At 34.5% G+C, this 24,424-nt stretch overlaps 2 protein-coding genes, 1 non-coding gene and 1 pseudogene across 7 annotated transcripts in view; 1 reads left to right on the top strand and 3 right to left on the bottom strand.

Annotated features, from left to right (window-relative positions):
- MFSD8 (major facilitator superfamily domain containing 8) overlaps nucleotides 1-24,424 on the top strand; it is a 103,698-nt gene that overhangs the window by 3,509 nt on the left and 75,765 nt on the right. The window contains exon 2 of the mRNA XM_074378794.1: nucleotides 8,929-8,970. The gene's annotated coding sequence lies outside the window, so the exon portion shown is untranslated. The remainder of the gene's footprint in view (nucleotides 1-8,928; nucleotides 8,971-24,424) is intronic.
- Nucleotides 7,729-9,354, bottom strand: LOC105067147 (uncharacterized; annotated as a pseudogene).
- Nucleotides 10,469-24,424, bottom strand: part of ABHD18 (abhydrolase domain containing 18) — a 37,242-nt gene continuing 23,286 nt past the window's right edge. For 4 of the 5 annotated variants that reach the window (XM_074341100.1, XM_074341098.1, XM_074341095.1 and 1 more), the window contains 6 exons: nucleotides 22,336-22,474; nucleotides 20,092-20,181; nucleotides 19,326-19,427; nucleotides 15,863-16,241; nucleotides 15,242-15,404; nucleotides 10,469-12,692 (listed from right to left, as the gene is read on the bottom strand). In XM_074341100.1, the coding sequence (XP_074197201.1) occupies nucleotides 12,641-12,692; nucleotides 15,242-15,404; nucleotides 15,863-16,241; nucleotides 19,326-19,427; nucleotides 20,092-20,181; nucleotides 22,336-22,474 (925 nt within the window). In that variant the 3' untranslated portion in view covers nucleotides 10,469-12,640. Of the gene's footprint in view, nucleotides 12,693-15,241; nucleotides 15,405-15,862; nucleotides 16,242-19,325; nucleotides 19,428-20,091; nucleotides 20,182-21,953; nucleotides 21,991-22,335; nucleotides 22,475-24,424 lie in introns of all 5 variants that reach the window. The other variant, XM_074341105.1, reaches the window with a different exon arrangement.
- Nucleotides 22,142-22,277, bottom strand: LOC123616196 (small nucleolar RNA SNORA42/SNORA80 family). The gene has a single exon (XR_006724094.1). It is a non-coding gene; the product is annotated as a small nucleolar RNA SNORA42/SNORA80 family (small nucleolar RNA).

Here is a 24,424-nt window from a genome sequence, read left to right on the forward strand (position 1 = left end):
TCAAAAGTTTGTCTTGCCTAAAAACTCTGAGCCAGGAATAGCTAGGATTGATACTCAAAACTGTCTTTTTTTTTTTTTTTTACAATCGCTTGAAATAACAGAAATAATAATAATATTTAATCTTTTAAAAACATAAAGTATAAGCTCAAGGAACTATAACTTTCCTCATCCAGTTTTCGAAGAACAAGGATTTTCAAACAATAGGGTGTACAAAGGACTAATAGCCTTTCTGAACTCTTCATACTACCCAGTTGTATTTACTATTAATCTAGCTTTATGAATATTGGCACAACATAAATGAGATCTTTAAATTCAAGTTCAAATGAACTTCAGTGGTTGACATCAGAAAAAATAAACTTTGTACAGATATTAGAGAAGAGTCTTTTTATCAGCTTCTTAATACTTACCATGGCTTATTTTAATCAATAAATATTCACTGAGAGCTTATTGTGGTCCAGTGACTGGGCTAGACCCTAGGGATATGCTGGTAAATGGGTCAGTTCAGGAACTTACACAGAGGCAGAATGCACAGTGCAGTAGCTTTCACACATCATGACCTGATATGTATAATTGAACCAAAAGCTTCACAAACTAATACTTATCCTTACTAAGTGAGTACATTCTTATGTGGTCTATTCTGTTCCATTTTACTTTAAAAAAATCATTAAATTAATTTTATTGATCCAGGCGCATACAGATTGTAACCTACAGTTTAAAAAAAAAAAGGTCAGTGGTTCAGTGGTTAAACTGAAACTAGATTATCTGGGTTCAAATGTCAGCTCTGCCACTGCCTAACAGTAAAACTGAAGGTAAATTATTTAACCTCTCGTGATTTAGTTTTCCCATCTGTAAAATGTGAATAATAATTGTACCTATTTTGTATGGTTGCTGTGGGGATTAAAAGGGTTAGTGTATCTAAAACTCATAGAGTGATACCTGGCAAATAGTAAGGGTCAATAACTAAAAGCTATCATCATTACTATTATTGTTGTTGTTACTAGAGGAAACTGACAAAAAGCAAACAAACTCAGTAATTACAGATTGTTGATAAGCGTTATGAAGAAAACAAATCCAGGAGCTAAAATTTAAACTGAGTATTAAAGGATGAGAAGGAACAGACTGTGGGACAAGTATTCCCTTAAAATGAAAGGGGTTTGGTGTTAAGGACTGAAAGACAATGAGTGAAGCTGGAGTGTAGCTGCCAAGGCCTTGTAAGAGGAGTGCAGCTAGCATGTAATAAAGCATGGTTAGAGATGAGATTGGAGAGATCGCCTAAGGCAGACCTACAAGGGCTTCTAGGTGTGACAGGGTTTGAATTTTATTCTTGGAACAACAGGAAGCCACCTTACGGTGTTAATAATTAATTGCTACCCCTATTGTTGCCATATGGACAATGAAGGGAGGTGGGCAGTGACAAACTTCAAAATGTGAAAAAGAAGTGGAATGAGATGATGATGGTCTGGACTCAAGTAGTGGCAGCACACATGGCAATAGAGTGATTTGAGATTCCCTTTGGAAACAGGACTTGCTGATCTAATAGTTGTGGGAAGATAAATCAAGTTCTAAATTTCTAGAATACTGATAGGGTATAGGATCGTTACCCCATCTTAGTATTCTTAGTCTAAATTAAGTAGGAAAAATTTTAAGAATTAACTATAGAAAGTGTACCCTGAGTGTAAAATCTGAGAGCATCAAAATAAGGAATAAACATATGAAAATCACGTTTAACCTCATTAGAAATCAGGGAAATGCAAATTAAAATCACAACGAGAAAGTTTCATATTACCAAAATTGTCAATGAGGATGGGGATTAATGAGAACCCTCACACGTTAGTAATATAAATTAGTGCAACCACTTTGGAAATCTGTTCCGCAGTATTGAACATGAACATATTTCTGACTCAGGGATTTTACTTCTAGGTATATGCCCGACAGTGATTTGTGCACAAATGCACCAAAAGACATGAACTAAATGTTAATAGCAGCATTCTTTATAATAGCCCTTAACTGGAAATACCAAAATGTCCATCAGCAGTAGAATATTTCATGGCATATTTATACAATGAAATACCTTTGAAAAATGAAAAAACTGTAGCTATAAGCCACAATGTGACTATCATAGACATAATGTTAGACTGTTAAAAAAAAAGATGTGGGACACAAATCAATACACTGGTTTGTACAAAATTAAGTTTACATAAAGTTCAAAAAGAGCAAAATTAATCTACGGTGTTAAAAGTCAGGATAACATATGCAGTATATTGTATATATGTATTTACATGCAATATAATGTATATGTGCAGTCAAACTGTAATAATTCTACCTAATAAAACTGAAAAAGGGGGAAAAAGAGTCAGGATAGTAGTTACCTTTGGGAAGGAATTAAGAAAAGATGTGAAGAGGGGGAGTGTATAGCTCAAGTGGTAGAGCACATAGCATGTATGAGGTCTTGGATTCAATCCCCAGTATCATCTCTAAAAAATAAAATAAATAAACCTAATTACCCCCAAACAAACAAAAGATGTGAGGAATATGATTGATTATTCATGGTAAATGACTCAAGTGATTGCCTGTGAATACTCAGGATCAGGATCCTAACAGTTTGCTTATGTTTGAATGGTTGCTCTGTGTATGTACTCAGTTTTCTCATACGTAAAACGAGGATAATAATGGTACCTACCTTATAAAGTTGTTATGAAAATTAGAAGAGTTGCAATATGTAAAGTGTTTGATACACTGCCTAGCCCATGTGTTAAAAACCATTGAAGTGTTAGCTATTATTACTACTGGTACATACTAATAGAAAGGAGACAGTGTTTTAAGAAATTTATAAATTAAATGACTAAGGATATAACATATATTAATATATTACTAGTATTTTCTTTGAAATGAGAGTCTGTTATCTCTTGAACTTGAACATCTCACAGTAGTGAAGGATGTATCTTTCCATCATGAAGGACACAGGCATGAAGATGCCTGCTAACTCCACTTACTCTTCATTGTTCTTGACTCTATGATGGCCAAAGCTGGCTTCCCATCAAGATTTGCCTATAGAGAAAGGATATGTAGATCAGTAAAGACCAGAATCTAATTTAATTTAATAGGAACATTGTTATTGAAAAATAATAACCTATGTTTGTTATTTAATGTATCAGTTTCTCTAAGTTCATCTAAGCAGATCTTTTATTTTTTCTCTTCATTTCCAGACATAAATGGAAATATAATAGTATAACGAACTCTCGTTTATCCATCATCCACCTTTAACAATTAATCACATTTGGCCATTTTTGTTTCATTTATATACACCCCTGTATTAGTTTTCTATTGCTGCCATAACAAGTTACTAAAAATTAGTGGCTTTAAACACCACAAATTTATTATCTTATGGTTCTGTAGGTTAGAAGTCCAACATGGGTCTCACTGGGCTAAAGTCAAGGTGTTGTCAGAGCTGTGTTCTTGTATGTAGATGCCAGTTTTTTCTAGCTTCTAGAGGTTGCCTACACATTCCTTGGCTCAGGGGTCCCTTTCTCCATGTTCAAAGCCAGCAGTTGTTGGTTGAGTCCTTCTCACATCACATCTCTCTGACTGTCTCTGTAATGTAGTGAAATCTCCATTTGTGCCTTTCTTCTGCCTCCCTTTTCCACTTTAAAGGACTCATATGATTAGATTGTGTATAATCTGGGATAATCTCCCCACTCAAGATCCTTAACATAATCACACCTGCAAAATCCCTTTTGCCAGATAAGGTAACAAATTCACAGTTTCCAAGGATTAGAACATCTGAACATTTGTAGAGGATGGTTATTCTGCGTACTACCACTTCCAAACACACAGGGTTGTTTTTTCCTGCAATACTGTAAAATAAATGTCAGATAAATTTGCCTATAAGTTCTTAAGTATGTCTCTCTTAAGTATATGTCTTCTCTTCTTCATCTTCTGTCCAGTTTCTGGCTCATACTCAACCACATCATAAAAATCACCGGGGACCTACATCTTAATAAATCCACTGGATGATTTTCAGTCTTCACCTTTCATTTATCAGAATTAAATACTCAATGATTGTTAATAATTAACACATATATACTAGTCACTAGGTGCCTCACATGTGTTAATCCTCAAAACAACCATATAAAATAGGAATGATTATTGCCTCCATTTTTAGGTGAGGAAGCTGAGACAAAGTGGATAAATGGCTTGCCTGGGATCATACTGTTAGAAAGTGCCAAGGCAAAGATTTGAACCTAAGCAATCTGGCTCCAAAGTTCTCCATAGTTCATACTCTTAACCACTATATTACACTATATTGCCTTTCTTTTTCCTTAAATTTGTTCAGAAATACTTTAAAAAAAAAAAGCATGTGTTGATTTGTTTTGTTTCTTAAGTCCAATTACTCTATGCATATGGTAAAACCACATGCCACAATATTGTCTATAGGATTTATAATGGAAAAAAAAATGTTCTACCTCACCAAGTCCTAGTCCCCAAAGTCACCAACTTCAACTTTTGACTTGCCGCTGTAAAACAAGGGGATTCAGCACACTTACATTAAGCCCATCTGCCATTCCCCTCCCTATTTTTGATATTTGTAGGTTTTCTGTTTAAAGAACGTATTTGAGTGTTTTCTTATTGTTCCATCAGTTTTAGACAGAATCTCTTATATTCTCACTCTGTAAAATGAGAATATATCACCCTATTCCTTGTTCTAACTTCCAATTTTTGTTTTTATTTTAATAAAGTTTCTTTATTGTGAAATATAGCATACACAGAAAAATGCCCACCAATAATTAAAACCCACAGATATACAAATGACTGGATAAAGTAAACAACCATGTAATGACTAACCAGGTCACGAGTTAGAACCCCCATGTATCTTTTCCCATCCACAACACTTTCCTCCCCTTAAGAGGTAATCATTTCCTTGCTTTTCTTTATGGTTTATCATCTAAGTGTGTATCCCATAGGTTTGCCTAATTTTTTTTAAACATATATAAATGAAATCATACTCTTAAGTATTCTTTTGAAAATTCTTTCATTCAATATTGATTTTAAGATTCATACAAGTTGTTGAAAGTAGCTGTAGATCATTCATTTTATTGTAGTATGTGTATTCCATTATATGACTATACTACAATTTTTTATGCATTTATTGTTGACAGTCACTTGGGTTGTTTTCAATTTGGGGCTATTATTATAAACATTGCTATTATGAAGTATTTCTTTTCTGGTGTGCATGTACCAATTTCTCTAGTGTATAATTTTAGAAATAGAATTTCTGAGTCATAGGGTATACATATCTCATCTGTTGTAGATATTGCCAAACCATTTTCCAAACTCTGGTACCAATTTACACTCCCACTGGCAGTGTTGAGAGTTTGCCACATCCTGGACAATATTTCTTCCTTTCACTTACATTGTCAAAAGTGACCGTTTATATTCTATTGTGTAACTATAATGCACTTCTTTATGCTTTGTTCATAGATTGGTTCTAAAATTTCTTAATTCATAAGCAGCTTTAAGTTATTTTATGAGCATGTAGATATTCCTCACTGCAGAACAATGTAGTATGCCAGGACTGCATTTCCTTTTCTGTGGTTTCAATGTCATTATCCCCTAGAAACAAAATCAAATAGATTCATATCTTGTACTCCATCAATCTAAGATAATCAACAAATTCTCCCTACATTTTAAAGTCATATATATGTGGAGATAGATAGATAGATAGATAGATAGATAGATAGATAGATAGACAGACAGAACCTAAGGCTATGCCCTAGATTAGCAGATTTTCAAAGTGTGCTCCCTAGCATCTTGGACACCCTTTAGGGAGTCTTATGAGGTCAAAACCATTTTCATAATACTTTTAAAGATGTTATATGCCTTTTTCCCTGTGTTGACATTTACACTAATGGCACAGAGCAATGGTAGACACATCTACTTAGCATATGAATCAAGGCAGTGGCACCAAACCGTACTAGCAATCATGGTACTCCTCACTGTCACACATTCACAGTTGAAACAGAATTGCAAGCATCACCTGAGAATGTCCTTGATAGAGCAGTAAAAGTTGAACATGCATATTTTTTTTTTTACTATTCCCTGTGATGAAATAGGAAGTATATAAAAATCATTTCTGCTACATATCAAAGTATGGTGTTTGTCTTGAGGATAAGCTCTGAGACTGAGTTGTAATAGAACTAGCTACTTTTTTCATGGAATCCATTTGTACTTGAAAGAACACCTGAAAACAAACTAGATTTATTCATTGTTAGGTACTTTGGCAGATATTTTCCCAAAAATGGAGTGAGACTTTCATGTCAATGGAAACAACTGATGATATTTGTTGCCAGTGATAAAATGCAGGCTATCAAGAAAAAATTAGAAGTTTGAAAAACTTGTAACTACTACCATGAGCTCAACAGCTTCTCAGTGCCTAAAGACTATTTCTGATGTGATCAGTAGATTTTAGTGAATGTAATTTTTTGTGTGTGTTGTATAAGCAAATGTGTCAACATTTGGAATGTCCGCATAACTCAGTGAGCCAAAATTTTTCAAATGACTGAAAATGTTACAAAATCATACATTGGTATGACAAAGGATAAGAAAGACCATTGACTTCATTTTTCTGACTTTAAATGTTTTTCCTATTATTACATGTTCCTGAAATAAGAACAACCATATTAATTACTATATAGCTTCTTGATTCCAAGACAATCATAAGCACTAGTGAAAATATGTTGTTTAGAAAATGATTCAGGGTTATATGGGTTATCTGGATCAGGACTTGGCAAGCTATGGCCCATGGGCCAAATCCTGCCTGCCACGTATTTTATAAAACTGCAAGCTAAGAATGGTTTGTACATTTTTAAATGGTTAAAAGTAAAAAAAGAGAATATTTTGTGGTACACAAAAACTATATAAAATTGTGATTTCAGTTCCGCAAATACACTTTACTGGAACACAGCCTGCTCATTTATGTATTGTCTGGCTACTTTCTCACTACAATGGCAGAGTTGAGTAGTTGTGACAGAGACCATATGTGGTACTGTCATCACTATTGCTAAAAGGCAGATAGCAAGAGAAGACTAATAGAATTCTATAAATGCCTTCCAAACAATGATAAATGTGTTTAATTAAAAGCACTTGCTTTAAATTGCTATCAGTTATTTGGCAGTATCTATCTTCATGAAAAGGCATTTTCAGAGTTGAAATACGTAAAGTTTCATTGCAGATCAGCATTAACAGATGAATATTTGGAAGAGATTTTGACGATAGATCTGGAGTGTTTTCTGACACCAGCCTCCAATTGTCCAGTTTGCTGATTTTCCTGTACCAACTGGTGTCCAACAATTCAATTCAACTCTGACATTAACTACCCAAAGTTAGTAGAGTCCTTTAACTTATGAGGTTAGAGTCTGACCTCATAAGTTAAAAGGCTCAGACCTATAAGCTTGCCCTCATTTCAGACATCAGCCACAAAAGGGGTACCCAGGCCACCCACACTTTTGCCCAGCCCACTACAAGTCAGAGGTTCCCCTCATTAGATTTGATAATTGGCTGGACTGGCTCACAGAACTCAGGGAAGCACTTTTATTTACATTTACTAGTTTACTGTAAAGGATACAACTCAGGAACAGCCAGGTGAAAGAGATGCACAGGGCAAAGTTTGGGGGAGGAGGGACTCAGTGCTTCCACACCCTCTCCCAGCATGTCACCCTCCCTCCCAGCACCTTGATGTGTTTGCCAACCCAGATGCTCTCTGTATCCCACTGTTTAGGGTCTTTTTCTGGAGGTTTCATCACTTAGCTATGATTGATTAAATCATTGGCCATTGGTGATTAATTCAGCCTCCAGCCCTTTCTCCTGTTGTGCTGACCATACAATAAAAGCCAAAACAGTGTACATGCCGCCAAAGTAACCTGTAGGACCACCATGTATATCAGCTACAATATGGGGGTCTATGATGACTCTGCAGAGCTGGCTCTCAACCTGCTCACAGGTTTCGAGAGAGAGAAAGGGGGATGTGTGAGGCGAGGGTATGTGTACATGAGTACATGTAAAAACAGAACCACTGATGTTAATGAACATGGGGTGACAGAGAGAGGCTCTTCTCCAGGTATTTGACCCTAGAGGTCAGATAAGGACTCAAGCAGGGGAACAAGGGGCCAGACCTAACAGAAAAGGCAGCTGTTCCAAAGCTTGCCCCCTTTTCCTGAAGGATCTCTCAGGGTAACAAGCAAAGGTATGACCAGGCCACCAATCTGGCCCCAGGTCATCTACAGGAAGGTAAAATGTGCACCTGCACTGGGGCAGCACTGCCACCTGGAGCCTTGTTTGTCCCTCCTTGCTTTGCCACTGAACCCTCTCTGTCACAGGAGCTGGAAATGCCTGTGATTTCTAGCCAGGAAATTGGAGGCCTAACCCCAAACCAACAACACTCCTGCAGCCAGAACTCACCCTTCAGAGGAAACGTCTCAGTTGCTGCCTAAGAAGCCTGCCTCTAGAGGACTTCTTTCCTATCAGTCCCCCTTTGCTAGAAAAGTGTCAAAACTGAGTTGCGTGGGATATAAATTACAGGGGGACTGAGCTTCGGTGGCCCTGCTTACCGAGAGGAATTGGAGTTGGAGCAGCTCCTGTGGTGTGGCCAGGGAAGAGGGGTCTCCGCTGCACAGAGACTTGAGCCTTGGGGAGTGTGACCTGTGCCACCTGGGAGTCAGTGGCAGCATTCTCCCAGGAGGGCTAAATCGCCTGGGGGGTGGCGTAGGCACAGCGGTGGCTGTGATCCCCTGGCCATCAATTTATGCTGCATTCATGTGCTTCTGGGTCTCCTCCGCTTCAACTGGATTCTCAGACTCTATGTATGTGTGGACTTCAGATAGATCGGAATGCTTCCTTTCTACAAGCATGTTAATTATTTTAATTTTCCCACAGGTGGAGAATATCTTCTTGACAGAATCCTTGGTCACATTCCCGGTGAGCATCCCAGTGTGCACTTTGGTGGGTTTAGGGAAAGGTCTCCGCCTTTTCCTTCCTTTTTCATCTCTGGGTGGTTTGGGTTGGGAGCAGGAATACTGCCTGTTGTCATGTCTGTGCTGAGGAGGACTTGAGCGGCAGAGGAGCTGCTGGAGTCAGAGGTGCGAGACATGCTGGAACTTTCCTAGCACTTGACATGGAGGAGGAGCTGGAGCTGGTGCTGGTGCTAGAGCCAGAGCCGGGGCTGGAGGTGGACCTAGACCAAGACCTGGTACTGCTGCTACTCTTGGAAATGCTGTGCCTCTTTTGAGATTTATCCTTGTCATAATGCTTCTTACTTTACTCCTTGTTGGATTCTTTATCTTTAGAGCAATCCTTGGACATCTCACTTCTAACTGGAGTTTGGAAGACTTTCCCTGAAAGATTGCAATTTACACCAATTCTGCAACTTGCTTTTCTTTCTTAATTTTAAAATATAGAGTGCTTTGTCATGGTTTTCGGGACACTTTTGAAGTGAGTACATTAATTTATTTCTGTTTCATGTATTTTCCAGTACATCTGAGTTTCACCTGCCATAAGAAGGCAGGTGGCAGAAATCAGGGCGGATAAGCTAAATTGTGGAAAAGGGCTTTGCCACTTTTTTATAGGAGTAATTGTCAGAATTCCAGACTTTATGCTAAAACAATAAACACTTAAAGATGTGCTGTATCTGTAACATTCAAAGCATCAATTTATCACAAGGTTTGTTCACCATGGAAATATTTAGGTATTTTAGCCTAAATTATCCCACTCCTAGAAATTTATCGCAAGCCATTAATCTCAAAGAAAAGGAAAAAATAACAGCATTTAAAAATTATTTTTATAATTTTTAAAGGTTACTTTCCATTTACAGTTATTACAAAATATTGGCTATATTTCTGGTGTTGTACAATAAATTCTTGAGCCTGTCTTAAACCTAATAGTTTGTACCTCACACTCCCTCACCCCCTAAGTTGCCCCTCCACCCCCCAATTGGTAACCACGAGTTTGTTTTCTATATCTGCGAGTCTGCTTCTTTTTTTGTTATATTCACTAGTTTGTTGTACTTTTTAGATTCCATGTATAAGTGGTATCATACAGTATATGTCTTTGTCTGACTTATTTCACTTAGCGTAATGGCCTTTAAGTCCATCCATGTTGCTGCAAATGGCAAAACATTCTTTTTTTATGGCTGAGTAGTATTTCATTGTGTGTGTGTGTGTGTGTGTGTATACCACATCTTTTTTTATCCATTTTTCTGTTGATGGACATTTTGGTTGTTTCTATGTCCTGTTGTAAACAGTGCTGCATTGGGGTGCATGTAACTTTTTGCATTATAATTTTCTCTGGATCTATGCCCAGGAGTGGGATCGCTGGATCATATGGCAACTCTATTTTTAGTTTCTTAAGGAACCTTCATACCATTTTCCATAGTGGGTGCATGAATTTACATAGAATAATACCCCTTGAACATAACAAGTAATTTTTTAAAGAGACTTTTATTATGAAATATAAAATATTGTGAAATGATTTTAAAAATTCAGTTACAGAGTTAATAATTCAATCATCTTTACAAGAGAAAGCACCACATTGAAAAATTACATTCATAAGAAATAATGTAAAATGCATATGCTAAAATGATTTAATAGTAGTCACAACGTTATCAAATCATGAAATTCAGAAACTTTTTAAAGCACAAATCTAAATTGGGGTTTCAAGCTCAGATGTCTTCAAGACTAGTGGGAAACATAAAATAGTCTGATATAAGAGGAAGTCTGGTAGCCCATGTCATACTGAGGAATGCATGCCCAATCTAAAGACTGTTCAAATTCAAAATTTTTTTAAATATTATGCACATCAAATAAAACAACTGTGGGCCAAGCTGTTCTGAGTTTACTGCCCATTTGCAACTCTGCCCCAAATGAATTTCTAGCAATTCATGTACCCAATCTTTAAAATGGCAGACAGCACTTCTTTAGGTAGTTGTGTGGATATGTTCTTAAAACATCTGGTTAAAAGAAGAAATTGTAAAAATACCTTCTTTCACATTTACTTGGGAGAAATTAGTTATGCCCAAGAGTGAATTAAACTGAAATGAAATTTCATTCATTAACCAATAGAAAACCACATACCCTAGTACATTATTGCTTAATAGGAAATATTTATGTAAAAAATAAAGTACTGGTTTTACTAAAGCCATTGTTCAGAAACATTCAATCACTTCACTAAATACATCAGTTAACAAGTTTTGCTTTAACTTTTTAAAGGGTATTTTGTTGAAGAACTTTAGTAGATTTCATACTTTAAGTGAAAAGTAAAAGTTCTAATCTGAACATGTAAAATTGCTAAAGCTCAAATGGCTGTAACCATGTTTGTTTATTATGCCAACGCAGTTTCACAGAATTTACAACTTTGTATGCCATCAGTGACTTCACATTAATCATTTTAAAATAGTTTTTAAAAATTAAGGTAATGGAGGCATTAGAGGGACAAATAAAATCTCCTTTAAAAAGGCTACAAAGGCACCTTATAATTCAAATATCCTTACTGGACTAGGAATATATATTTTAAAATAACTCATAGACAACACATATTCAAACAAATAAAATTCAGATACATTTATTCCAAACCTAAAATAGTTTCTACTTTTTAAAAACATTTTAGCTCTTGGCTTGAGAAGTTTAACATGAAAAGAAAGCACCAAATGTAGCCAAATCTTCCATGTAAAAAAGTTACTAGTTATTGTATGTTTTCTGTAAAATAAAGTTTATATGGGGCAAGTCAATTTCATTCGTGGCCATTAATTTCTAAAATTAAAAAGCCAAAGCTGTTAAGTACTTGGCTTAAAGTTAGATGTTTAGCAAACTCAGAGTATGTATACAAGAAAATGTTAGAAGACAGTTTTTTGGCAGTTAATGCAATAGGTCTTTCATTATTTCCATTTATCATGAATTGAACTTTTCAAGTAGGGGATGTATGTTTGGCATTTTTTTCTAACCTAATATTTCGCAAAGTTGTAAAGTTTAGCCAAGTCTTATGACCTGCATTCTCATATTCAATTTTAATTATTAAAAGCACTTAAGTACAAAGCATCAGGATTTTTTAGAATTCAAAGTTAGCACTGATTTTACACAGCGTAAGTATCCATGGCAGAAAATTAAAATTGAATATAAGATTATAAATTTATGATGGATCTATAAAAGAAGTGAACATGGTTCTCAAATCCAGTCAATAATAGAAATATCATGTCATGGTGTACAATACAGGCTGATGTATTACAAATTTAGCTTGATTTAGCAGTTCTTTAAAAACCAATAGGGTTTATATGAATACATTTATTTTAAATTAATAAATTATTCATAATTTAAAATGTACAGTTTTCATAAATAGTAACAACAGACTAGACATGGAGTATATGGGATTTCCACAACCAGTAACAAAATAGTTCAAGATTATGTCATCCAAATACTGGTTTAAAATTATTCAAATGTATTTAAAAATTATAGCTGACTGATCTGTAACACTGAATTCCACACTAAATTGATAGCAATTAGATAATATAGTGCTGTCTGCTTGTTCTTCACATCATCAAGGGATGAAACTCCTTTTGTAAGAAACATGATGGTTGCACTCATTACATACAGTGATCCAATTAGTTAGCATATTTATGGAGGAAACGTTCAAACGCATCATAGATGGCTCGCCTAAAATTAAATATGAAAGAAAAACTACAAATAATTAGCAAAAAAGGGGGACAGACAGTGCTTTTACTATAAGTTATTTCCAAATGACCTCTGGCTTGCAGTGTGACCTCTCCAAATAGCTGTGAAAGAGGCAGGTACTTCAGGGTGGGTGTTTGGATCCATGCAACTTCACCACTAAGAAAAATTTCAAATCTACTTCCAACTGATGACGAGTTCATAAATACCATCCTTTTCTGTGAAGCACTTTTTTGTGCCTTAAAATTTATATAATATATATGTATACATTTATGTATGAAATATGAAATGATAAAATGAAAAAGGAACCTGTTTCTTTAATTTTGTTATTTGTTGAAAACTAACTAGCTTTATGACTTTTCAAGATACAATATTCAGTCTGCTTCATAGATTATGATATAGCAACTGAACTTAAAAGCCATAGTTTCCTACATTAACTTCACTAGATACTTTAATTCATCTGGCCTCGGTCCACAAGATATTATTTTTAAGGCTTATTTTGTTTTTGTTTCTCCTATTGTCAAATACATTTTCATTGTAGAATATTCAGAAAATCCAAAAATATAAAGTATCTGTGGTTAATCTTTTCTTCCAGGCTTTTTTCTTTTTTTTTTTAATGCTTATGTCTGTATTTTCATCCAGTTTAAATAATAACCATGAGATCATATTAATTCTGTATTGTATTTGTTTGACTAGGCATTTCCCCACATCCTTAAAAAGATATTATCTTTAAAACTGGTGCCTGCTATAGATTGTGATTTCCAATTTGTTGGGAGGACAAAGCTTTCTATCACGCTTATCCTTATTTGACTCAAAAATTTGTAAAATGAGGCCTAAGGTTGCAATCTGGTACATGTGTACATGGTACAGGGTTAGTAAAGGTATATATATGCCTTTTAATCTGTTTATTTATTTTAATTTAAAAAAGTTTAATGAAGAAGGTACTGAGGATTGAACCCAGGACCTCGTGCATGCTAAGCACATGCTCTACCCTCCCCCCCGCCTTATATGCCTTTTTAATTATTTGAATAGTCTCTTACTCAACTTGTATTATCAATCCGAAATAACTTACCACAAAATATTAGAGCACATAAAGGAGTGGCTTGTTTTACTTTTACATCTGGTGAGTGAGAAGACTGAATTTATAAAATTTTACTATTCCACTGCCACCTAAACTCTGTTAGGTTTTGAAGTGACTGGAGGGGAGTAGGAGAGGCCAGATAGCATATAGTGACTCCAACTGAGCAAGTTATTCAATCTTTTTGTTCCCTGTGTTTCTGTGACGATATTAAAAATAACATATGAAGCAATTGCCCTAGTACTTGGCACACATTAATAGCTAACATTTATCTCTTCCTCAGATGAAGCCTTCAAATGAGCACTTACGAGTTTTTATAGCTGCTTTTGATGACATCTATTCTTCCTAACGCCTCTCAGCCACATGCCCATGTAGATACATAAAAGAATAAAGGAAATTTGATAACAATTTACTAAAGTAAGCATGTGGGCTCTCTGCATTCACATGTATAACAGAACTTTAGACTCTTGAGCAACCCAAGCAACCCTAAGTACTCACAATTTTTGTTTGTTTTTTTGTTTTAGTTTTGCTGTGCCAGAGGGTCACTTGCGTATTGGGTAAGCAGTCTGCTCACTCACCAACTAATGGGAACTCATATGCTAAATGAGTATTTTTTAAAAGATCATACTGTAAAAAGACATTACAGACTTGAAGCATTAGCCTGTACCTCAAAAAGGTGACATCTATAAACTGAACTCGTAAGCAACAACATACAAAGAATTATTTCTTAGATAAAAAGAGCTAAAACATGTCAAACATGCAGCACACAATTCTTCTATTTATGGCTATCCAGCTGGCAGTTCTGGAACACTTATGCACAGGGCTCTGATCTCTGTACTTTATGTGAACTAATTTATTTAACCATTAATGATAAATCCTCCAGTGATACTTGTTACCATCAAATTTGAATAGAAGTAGAAATAAAATAGGATATCAAAAAACTAGAATAAAAGCATAAAAGTTTTTATAAGTTCTAACATGTTGGAGTCATATAAGGTCATTAACAATAAAATAACAGTATTTCACTTTTCACTTAAGGTTCAGTATTCACTTAGCTACTGAAAAACTGCTAGATTATTCCACAGATGTTCAGGTCACTCTGAGAGAAAACCATCAGAGTGGAGTGAAAAAATCATGATGAACCAAAGCCAGTTTTATAAACCCTGGTGTTCCTCCCTACACTGTAAAATACCTGGCTATTAATATTTGAAGAGGGTAAAAAACACACAATAAAGCATGCCTGTCACATGCTATTTCTCAGTTCTCTAGAATAAAAAAGAAAATAAAAGGATGAGATAGGAAACATTATCACAATGTGAGAACTTGAGAGAGGCAGGGAGGAAATAAGAGGACTAAAACATATAATAAAAATACCCAATCTTTTATATTTGTTGAGCCAAAAGAATCCCCAAAACAAACACAAATAAGTAGATACCTGTTAGAACAATCATCTTACCTGAAGAGTCCTTGTTTAAAAAGATAAGCACTAATATGACCCCCTTCTAGATATCGGATTTCACAACCAGGCCAAATTTCTTGTAGACTTCGAACTCCTGTTCGTGGAATGTAGGCATCTTCTTTGGCTTGAACCACTATGATGAGGCTTGGGTCAACTGGAACTAGGTACAGGATTTTTAAAGATGCAACATATATACTTTTCAGATGCTCTCAGAATTTTATATAAATACTAGTAATCATATTAAAAAAATACACCATACAATGCAGTAAGTAAAACATTTGCCAAACTAAAACTTTTGATTAAGTTGAAAATCAACTATATTATACCATAACATTATAATATTCATCTCTAATACAATGAGATAAATATTCTAAAGAAGATACAAACTCAATGTTTTTAGTGGATAAAATGGTCTTAAGAGTTTCATGGATAAAATTTAAATATGACACATTTAAATAACCAACTTATCTTAGAAAACACATTGTAGAACCAACAATAAATATACTCATTAAAATATGAAATTATCTTGTAAAGCATCCTTAAAATATTTCACATATTATGAGCATGATTTTCACATATCATCAGCAAATATTCTCAATTTTATATAAAAATTAATACCTGAGAAATTTGCTACATGAGTACATTCATCCATGACTCCTTTCATAAATATTAAAGATTCTTTCTGAAGATTCTTTCTTCTTTTTTCTTTAGTGAGTAGGTGGTATGATTGAGTACTACAACTTGTATAACTACTTTTGTTGGTGGAAAGCGTTTGATTGAAGCACTCCATCTTAGAGGAACCTTGCAACAAGAGTCCTTCTGATGTGGCACTGACAGATGTTTTACTAGGTTTATGGCACTCAGCAGGTTTTGAGGACACAACTTGGTCTGTCATATCTAAATTTAAAGTTCTAGAAACCAGATTAAGGTTAGTTAGCTTGTCTGCACTGCTAGGGAAGCGTTTCACGAACTCTTGTCCCATTTTGAAAGAATCTGTCTGAATATATGAAATAAAAGAAAATGTCATTTAATATAAAATAGGATTTTATTTAACAACCTTGTTAAAACAAAGAGAAAACACAAATGACCATCAATGAAAAATGGATAAACAACATGTGGCATATACATACAATAATTATTACTCAGTCTTAAAAGGGAATGAAATTTTGACACATTCTACAACGTGGATGAACTTTGAAGACATTATGCTAAATGAATAAGCCAGACACAAACGGACAATATTGTATGATTCTACAGATTTATAAGATATCTACAGTAGTCAAATTAATGGTGACAGAAAGTAGAACGGTGGTTGCCAGGGGCTGGGGAGAGGGGGAATAGAGAGTTTTGTTTAATGGGTACAGTTTCACTTTAGAAAGATGAAAAAGTTCTGGAGATGGATGGTGGTAATGTATGGAGGTGATGGCTACACAACAATGTAAATGTACTTAATACTACTGAGTTGTACGCTTAAAAATAGTTAAGATGGTAAATTCTATTTTATATATATTTTACCACAATTAAAAAGAGATGTCAAAATTTAACTGAGGACTAAGATACATAATTTATACTTTATTGCTAAATGTTTCCTACAAAACAGTAAAAACTATCACTTAGCCTGCATCATGTTTTTACTGCCAAAGTATTGAAATCCATAATTCCCCTTAACATTAGAACTTCCCAAAGTCTCATGAGTGCATCCTGGAAGTAATATATGAGCCACCCTAAATCATTTTCTCAGGCTGAACTAAGAAGAATTAAAAATTATCAAGAAAAAAACATTAACTGTTAAAAATCTTGAAAGTATGTACTAAGTTTAAGGACTTATAAATACAACATAATTTAAGTAAAAATAAACTTTGCCAGATACTAAAAGCAAAATCAAAATAAAAGAATGACAGCCTGGGAGAATATATTTGCAACTTACAAGACAAAGAGCTAACTGCTTTAATTTATTAAGAGCTAGAAGTGAATAAAAGGCCCAAAACCACAATAGAAAAAATGACCAAAGGATATGCATAAAAGTCACAGGAAATGAAATACAAATTGCCCTTAGACTAATAAACATGTTCAATTTCAGTTAAATTAAAAAAATAAATTTAAAAAAGTAGATTAAATAAAACTTTCACTATTTGGTTGACTGAAAAACCACGGAAGTCTGATAACACTGAAACAGACACACATGTTCCTGCTGTAAATTCACACAACTAGAATTAGACAAAATCTAACATTACAACTGCATATATCCTTCTGCTCAGCAACATTTCAGGAATTTACACTTGTGAAATGATGTATATACAAAGCTACTCATTGCAGCACTGATAATAGTGGAAGATGAAAAACAACATAAATGCCCATCAACATGATACTGGTTAATAAATCATGGTACATCCATCCATAAAATAGGCTGTTATGCAGCAGTGAAAAAGAAAAAGGAAACATCTGTGTACAGACCATTAAAAAGGGAAGAGAAAAAAATTCGTATTTCTGTTCGTTTGAAAAATTCCTTGAAATGGTAAATAATATAGTGGGTTATTTGTTGAGACAAATTGGGAATAGGTAGGAATTGTTTCACTATATATCTTTTTATACTTTTTGATGCTTGAGCTATATGACAAAACAACCTATTTACAAAATTAAGAATGAAAAATTGGTTGAAAGCAAGGGAAAAAAAAAACTTGTTAACAGAACAAATCACTAAACCCATTCAGATCACAGGAACATAAAAAGGAAGGAAAGGAAGTTTAGTACTATCAGGAAATGTAAGCTCAAAGCATCCTAGAATTACTCAGAGTGGTTCCCCAACAAACTTAACTTTTTTGATTGGGAAAACACAATTTTTAAAACAAAAAAAGAAAGAAGCCATCTTGACATTTCTTGAATATTCATTACTCTGAACTAGTTCTAATTGAGACAAATGGACTCTTGGATACAACCACCAAGAGTGAGGCACAGAGAAAAAGTGCTGGATAAGAATACACTGCCATTTCAGACAACCAAAATTTATGAACCTCTCTTAAGAAAATGCATGCTAAGTTTTCAAAGTCCTAGTAGATAGTAGAAAAATTCCTTTTCTTTTTGAGATTTCTTGAGATTCTCGGTAACTTTCAAACTGAATGTGCAAAGTTTTAAAATTCATAGAAAAAAATTTATGGAAACAATTGGTCACCTTAGGGAACTATTCATTATCCTGAAAACTGGTAAATTAAGGGAAGGAATTAAGCATTTATCCTACTTTTCTTATATGAACTTAACTATGATATAATCAATTAATAGGCAAGGAAAGTGCCTTTTAATAAAAGTATTCAAATTAATAAATGAAAAAGAAATGACATAGAGTATCAGCATTTTGCAACCCTCAATGAATTAACAGACATAAGCATTAAGCATCAATGGCTGCTTACACCACTAAAAAAGAGAATCCACATTATGTGCTTCCTACACTCTTACCAAAGAAATAAAAACTGAGTTTAATCAAGCCTCTAGAACTAGTTGCCAATTTACAGGCAATATAGAGTGTGGAGGAACGCGCTAAAACTGTACCATGAGAATGCAAACAGAAAAATCTAGACTGTGAGAAGCTCTACAGGTAAACAGCCCAAGTTCTTCAACACATAAATTATAAGGAAAAGAAAGAAATGAAAGGCAATTTATAGATTAAAAGATACTTAAGAGATACATCAAATTTAAAAAATAGTGTCTAGGGATGCACATTTGGACAATAAAATTATCTTCAAGACAAAGGAAGTAATTACTGTAAAAATCAGGATAATAAATATTAGGAGGAGGAGGACCTTTTGATTTGGACACATGAAACTGGTTTCTGGGTTGGGTGGTTAAGTTCTGAGCTGGGTGGTCAATTTCTACTCTTCACAATTACAAATATGTTTGACATTTAATAAATGTAGTAAGCTATACATTTGCTTTACATGATTTTCTGTATCCATATTTTATTTTAAAATGAAGAATTTTAGAAGAAAAAATAATACTCCTTTTAAAAAATTTGCAATTCTTTTCAAAAATCTGAATCATTAAAAATAAGCTTTCTCCCAAATGACATGCAAAAATTAAAAATACTTACTCCACAATATTCGAGCATGTGAATAATTTCTTCTTCATAAACTGTCTGTGTATAATACTGTTTTTCCAGCTCTCTCCAGTTAATTGATTTACTTAGTACACCCTGAAATAACAAACTAAATTAAGATCAAATCATACCATAAAGCAATTTGTCCAATAATTTGATTATTATTACTGTGTAGAAAAGAATTAACAAAGTAGGTTTGAGATTTCATATCTTTAGAAAGGTCTGCTTGTACGGTTGGCCCTTAACTAGAGTCTGGGAATTTGACTAGTGAACAGTTCTGATACAAAATTCCAAAAATTATCAAGTGGGTTACTGTGCCTAAACTCCTCATACAAACAATGTAGTTTCTTCTGAACACCTGATTTCCTTCTAGAATTCTGGTACATACTAGGCAGAGGGTGCCTAAGTGACTGACCCCTGATAAAAACCCTAGACTCCTAGGCTCAAGTGCACTTCACTGATGGACATTTTACATGTATCGTTACAACTCATTGCTGGAGGAATTAAACATTTTGAGAGACTCCATTGGAAGCTTATGCCTGGTGTCCTCTGGACTTTGCCTGTGTGCCTTTTCCCTTGGCTGATTTTGTAGTTTATCTTTTTGCTGCAAATCAAGTTTTAGTAGTGAGTATGACTATAAACTAAGTCCTGTGATTCCTTCCAGTGAATCACCAAACCTGGGGGTGGTTTGGGAACCCCTCCTCAAACGCTTACCTTTAATTATATATAGCTATCTAAATATTAATTGCAATTAAATTACCGTAGTGAAGACCCCAGATGCTGTGGACCAAGACAGACACGGAATCAATGGCATGGGCTTAGGCCAGTTGGATACTGCTAAGGAAGCCATCTGTAACATAATAACAGAGATTCTGTTTAAAGTTTACATTCGTTCAAATGAAAAATATTTAGTATTAAGAAGTATTTTGTTTAGTAGTTGGTTAGGTAAGACATGAACTCAGAATCTCTAAACACTTGTGAGAATGTCTAGCAACCTCGCCAAATTCCCAAGTCACAAATTCAACCGCAACATACAACTTCCCCCTGAAAAAGCAATAAAGTGTATTAGGAAATTTTAAGTAACCACCAGACCCTTCACAAAGAGCCATCTTCTATTGGGTAAATATAGAGCAAACATGCTGAGGTATAGATGCTGTGCAGCAGGCTAAGCACACTCACTACCTAAGTGACGCGCTCAGGTAGAGCAAAATCATAGCTATAAAATCTCAGACTTTTGAAGTTGACTGAAAGATGTGGAGAATTTGGTGAACTACAGAGCAGATTATATAACTGATATAAAATAATGTAATGTGTGTGTTTAGAGAAGGGAAAAGTTATTTTTGGCTAGAGGAATCAGAAGCTTCATGAAAAGGCTTGAGTCTTTTAGGGGAAAGGGAAGTTAGGGTCTTGTCTTCCATATAAAGAGTATGATCAAAGGCAAGATGGTGAGGAACACAGAGTCTGGTAGGGAAACAGCCAACATACTTCAGCTAGGCTGGTCAATAGAACACATGTGGTCAGGGATAGGGGAGATAGGGAGGGCTAGAAAGATTGATCAGGATCAGATTTGAGGTCCCTCTGTTCTGTAGATAATGGGGAATTACTAAAGAGACCTGAGCAAAGAACTGTCATTGTCAAAGAAGTGATTCAATGAAGCTAAATTGATAGTACTTTCTTTATAAGATTGATTAGAGAGGGTGCTATTTGAGGTAGGGAAACCAGTTAATAAGTAGTAGTCCAGCTGAGAGTTATAAGGCCCTGACCTAGGTCATAACAATGGAAACATTATTAGGTAGAAAAATAAATCTTTTCCCACCTTTAGGTTTCACTGTCTGTAGTTTTTGGTTTTTTTTTTTTTTTTAATTTGAGTCTTTGAAGCTAACTTTATCAGCTTCACTCTTTGGTAGTTGCTTTAAATTTGAGTAAGCTTTTAAACTTAATTTTATAATTCAAATGACTTACAGAATACATATATATATGTGTATGTGTGTGTGTGTGTGTATATATATACACTGAATGACTAATGTGTCCAGGAAATGAACCAGAGCATATTTCTGGCCCTCAGTTAACCAACTGATTTATGAAGAAAACAGACTGCTAAACAAGTAATCATAGTACAACGAAAAAGTACATGTTACTGAAAGATGAAGTATATTCTGGGGTAAGACTGGGAATCAGGAAGAGCTTCTCATAGGAAGTAAGCTCTAATCTGGAACCAGAAGGGCAAGCTGTTATTTGGGCTATGTAAAAGGGGATGAGGGGCACTAGATGGATGCTGGCACCTGACAGAGCTAGAGCCCAGTTCAAGCCTTTGGCAGGTTTTAAGCAGGAGAAAGCAGAGGTCAGATTTAGGAAGATCACTCTAGTTATGGTGTGGAAAAAAACTGTTAAGAAAAAGAGTAAGGAGAGAAAATACTAGATGAGAAAGCAAGCAGGAGGCCATTTCAGTACACTCTAGAAAGCAAAGGTAAAATAGGTTCGTGGTACTGGGGATGGAAAGAAGAGAAAATGAAAAGTATTTTCCAAATTAGCTATCTTCACCAACTTAATAGCAGAATAAGGCATTTATAGTTGAGATTTAAGTTCTATAATCAACTTTTAATAAAATATTAAATCTAATACCTGAGATATAACTGTGGAGTAAGTAGTATAATCATGCCTATATAAATCATACAAAAAATAATATCATTACTTCATAATTGGAACAGAAGTTTAGAGTCTGTTTATGCTTTCCTCAGAACTAAAATTAATTCCACACCTAAAGTGAATTTTTAAACAACCAGATTCCCTAGATCTTTTTATCCCCCCAACACTGTACAACACCCTTCAGTGCTCACAGCCCACAGGTAAGGAGACTGGGCAATGGTTCAAGGCTCAGTTTGCTCTGGCATGGGTACACTATGAGAGGCCCACAGTGGAGGACCCACCATAAATCCACTACCATGCTCAATTTCCTAGATCTTGTAAACATAACATAAATATCAGTTGAAATAAAGATGCTTACGTGTCCGCCCATGGATATTCCGGTCATTCCTAGAGGTCCATAACCCTCCCTCTCTAGCCAGTGCAAGAGAGCTGCAGATTCTAAAACAAGAGCTCCTCCCATCACAAAAAGGTCAGACACATTTTTTAAGCTGGACCTTCTAGCCTCACAAAACAAAAAAGAAAATTATTTATTCTTATGTATTTATATTTTAACACATGCAAATTTACAACAGGCAGCCAGACTTCATGTTTTCTTTTAAAAGACTAGTTAGCTAAGTAAAACAATGGAATAAATTGATGAAATTAGAATAGTGCTAACATTATTTATTCTACATATTAATTGCCTAAATCTTATTTTTATAAAGTTCTATCCGTTTTACAGCATATAGTCTTTATTGAATTTCAATTATTTAACAATTTTGAAGTCCAGAAAAGAATACCTTATTTATCTGACAGAACTTAAAACTGTTAAAATATTTACGGGAGAATACTTTTTCTATACTGTCAAGTTTTAGTTAAGTTACCACTAATGATATAAGGAAAAATAAATTTATACTTTCCCTTCTTAGAAAAAAAAATTACAATAGAACTTAAAGCATACATTTTTTAAAAAAGCAATGTAAAAGAATTTAGCCTAATACTAGGCTCTTGTATTACCAAAATCTTAAATGTTACTTATTTTCACAGGTTATCTAATTTATGAATATATTAGAAAAATACATTTTTATAAAAATACATGTTTTGATTAATTTAAATAAATACCAATTCAACTGAAATTTTCTGTTTTAGAAACTGATTTTTACATATAAGTACATATCCTTATAAGAAGTGCTTAAATACATATTTTTAGAATCCAGAACCATTCTTATATAGTGATAAAAATATTATTTTATTACTAAAGTGACCAAGTTATAATCTGTTTTTTCAAAATTTAATTCATATAAAGACATACTGACATAATTAGCTCCTAGATGAAACCTTGTCAAAGTATACAAAAATTCATTTTATCAATGGTTATGATCATGTGCAAAGAACCAGATGCCATAGGAATGCCAAGCTATGAAAAACAGAATTCTGGCCCCCAAAGAGCTTATGTCCACTGTCCTACCACATCCTCTTAGAGCTCTAAGTCCGTAAGGTAGCTTTTTCTTTATGGAAAATATATTATCTTCTGTCAAAACAGATTATATTCATGCTTCATTATAAAAAAGCCCATTTATCCTTATATTTGTTTCCAACCCTCATTCCAGTCTATTTATGATCACATAATTCCCTGATTATTTATTTTGGCCTGGAATGGAAGTTTGAATTCTCAAGTCCACTTCAGTTGGTTCTTTTATATAGAAGTTACTGATGTAGGTTCTTGGACAGAGGTTACTTTTAACAGTGGACTCAGTCAAATTGTTCAACCACTTTCAATGAAAATAGGCTTAAGATGGCTTTGAGTAAGAGAGAGAGAGAGAATGAGAATGTTTATTATTATTTAAGTTGCAAGCCATTTCTTACTTAGGATGAGTTGTTTGAGAAAAATAAAATACACTGGAGTATTATATTTCTTGGGTACATAATATCTGATGAGATATCTTATAAACATAATTCTCACAGCAATTCTGCATGGAAGAAATTAGATAATTTTCTCACTTTATAAATGAGATAACTGATATTTAGCGAGGCCAAGGCCATACAGTTAGTAAATGGCAAGTTACAATTCCAACCTACGTCTGTATGACTCCAAAGTCAGAGTTTTTCTATTAAGCTCATGCTGCGTCTCACTACAACTAAATAAATTCTTTGGTTTTTAACCACCTGTAGACAGGGTAAAAATGATGCACCTAGTTCTGAATTCATTGCTTGGTTCCAGAATAAGAATTCTTGAACTATTAAGTCTAGACTTCGATTTTTCACAAGGTTTCACAAAGTATATTCTAACCTATCCTTCACAGGATATAGGTTTGCCTCTACCCCACCTTGCTTTTCCTCCAAACCTTTTTCATGTTATGACCACAAACAATAAGTGAATTCTAACTCTACCTCTCCAGCACTTACCAACTCCCTACTTCTCCACTTACAGTTCTAATAGTCATCACAAATTTAACATGTCCAAGTTA

The sequence above is a fragment of the Camelus bactrianus genome, chromosome 2 (genome assembly GCF_048773025.1).
Source record: "Camelus bactrianus isolate YW-2024 breed Bactrian camel chromosome 2, ASM4877302v1, whole genome shotgun sequence".
Lineage (NCBI taxonomy): Eukaryota > Metazoa > Chordata > Mammalia > Artiodactyla > Camelidae > Camelus > Camelus bactrianus.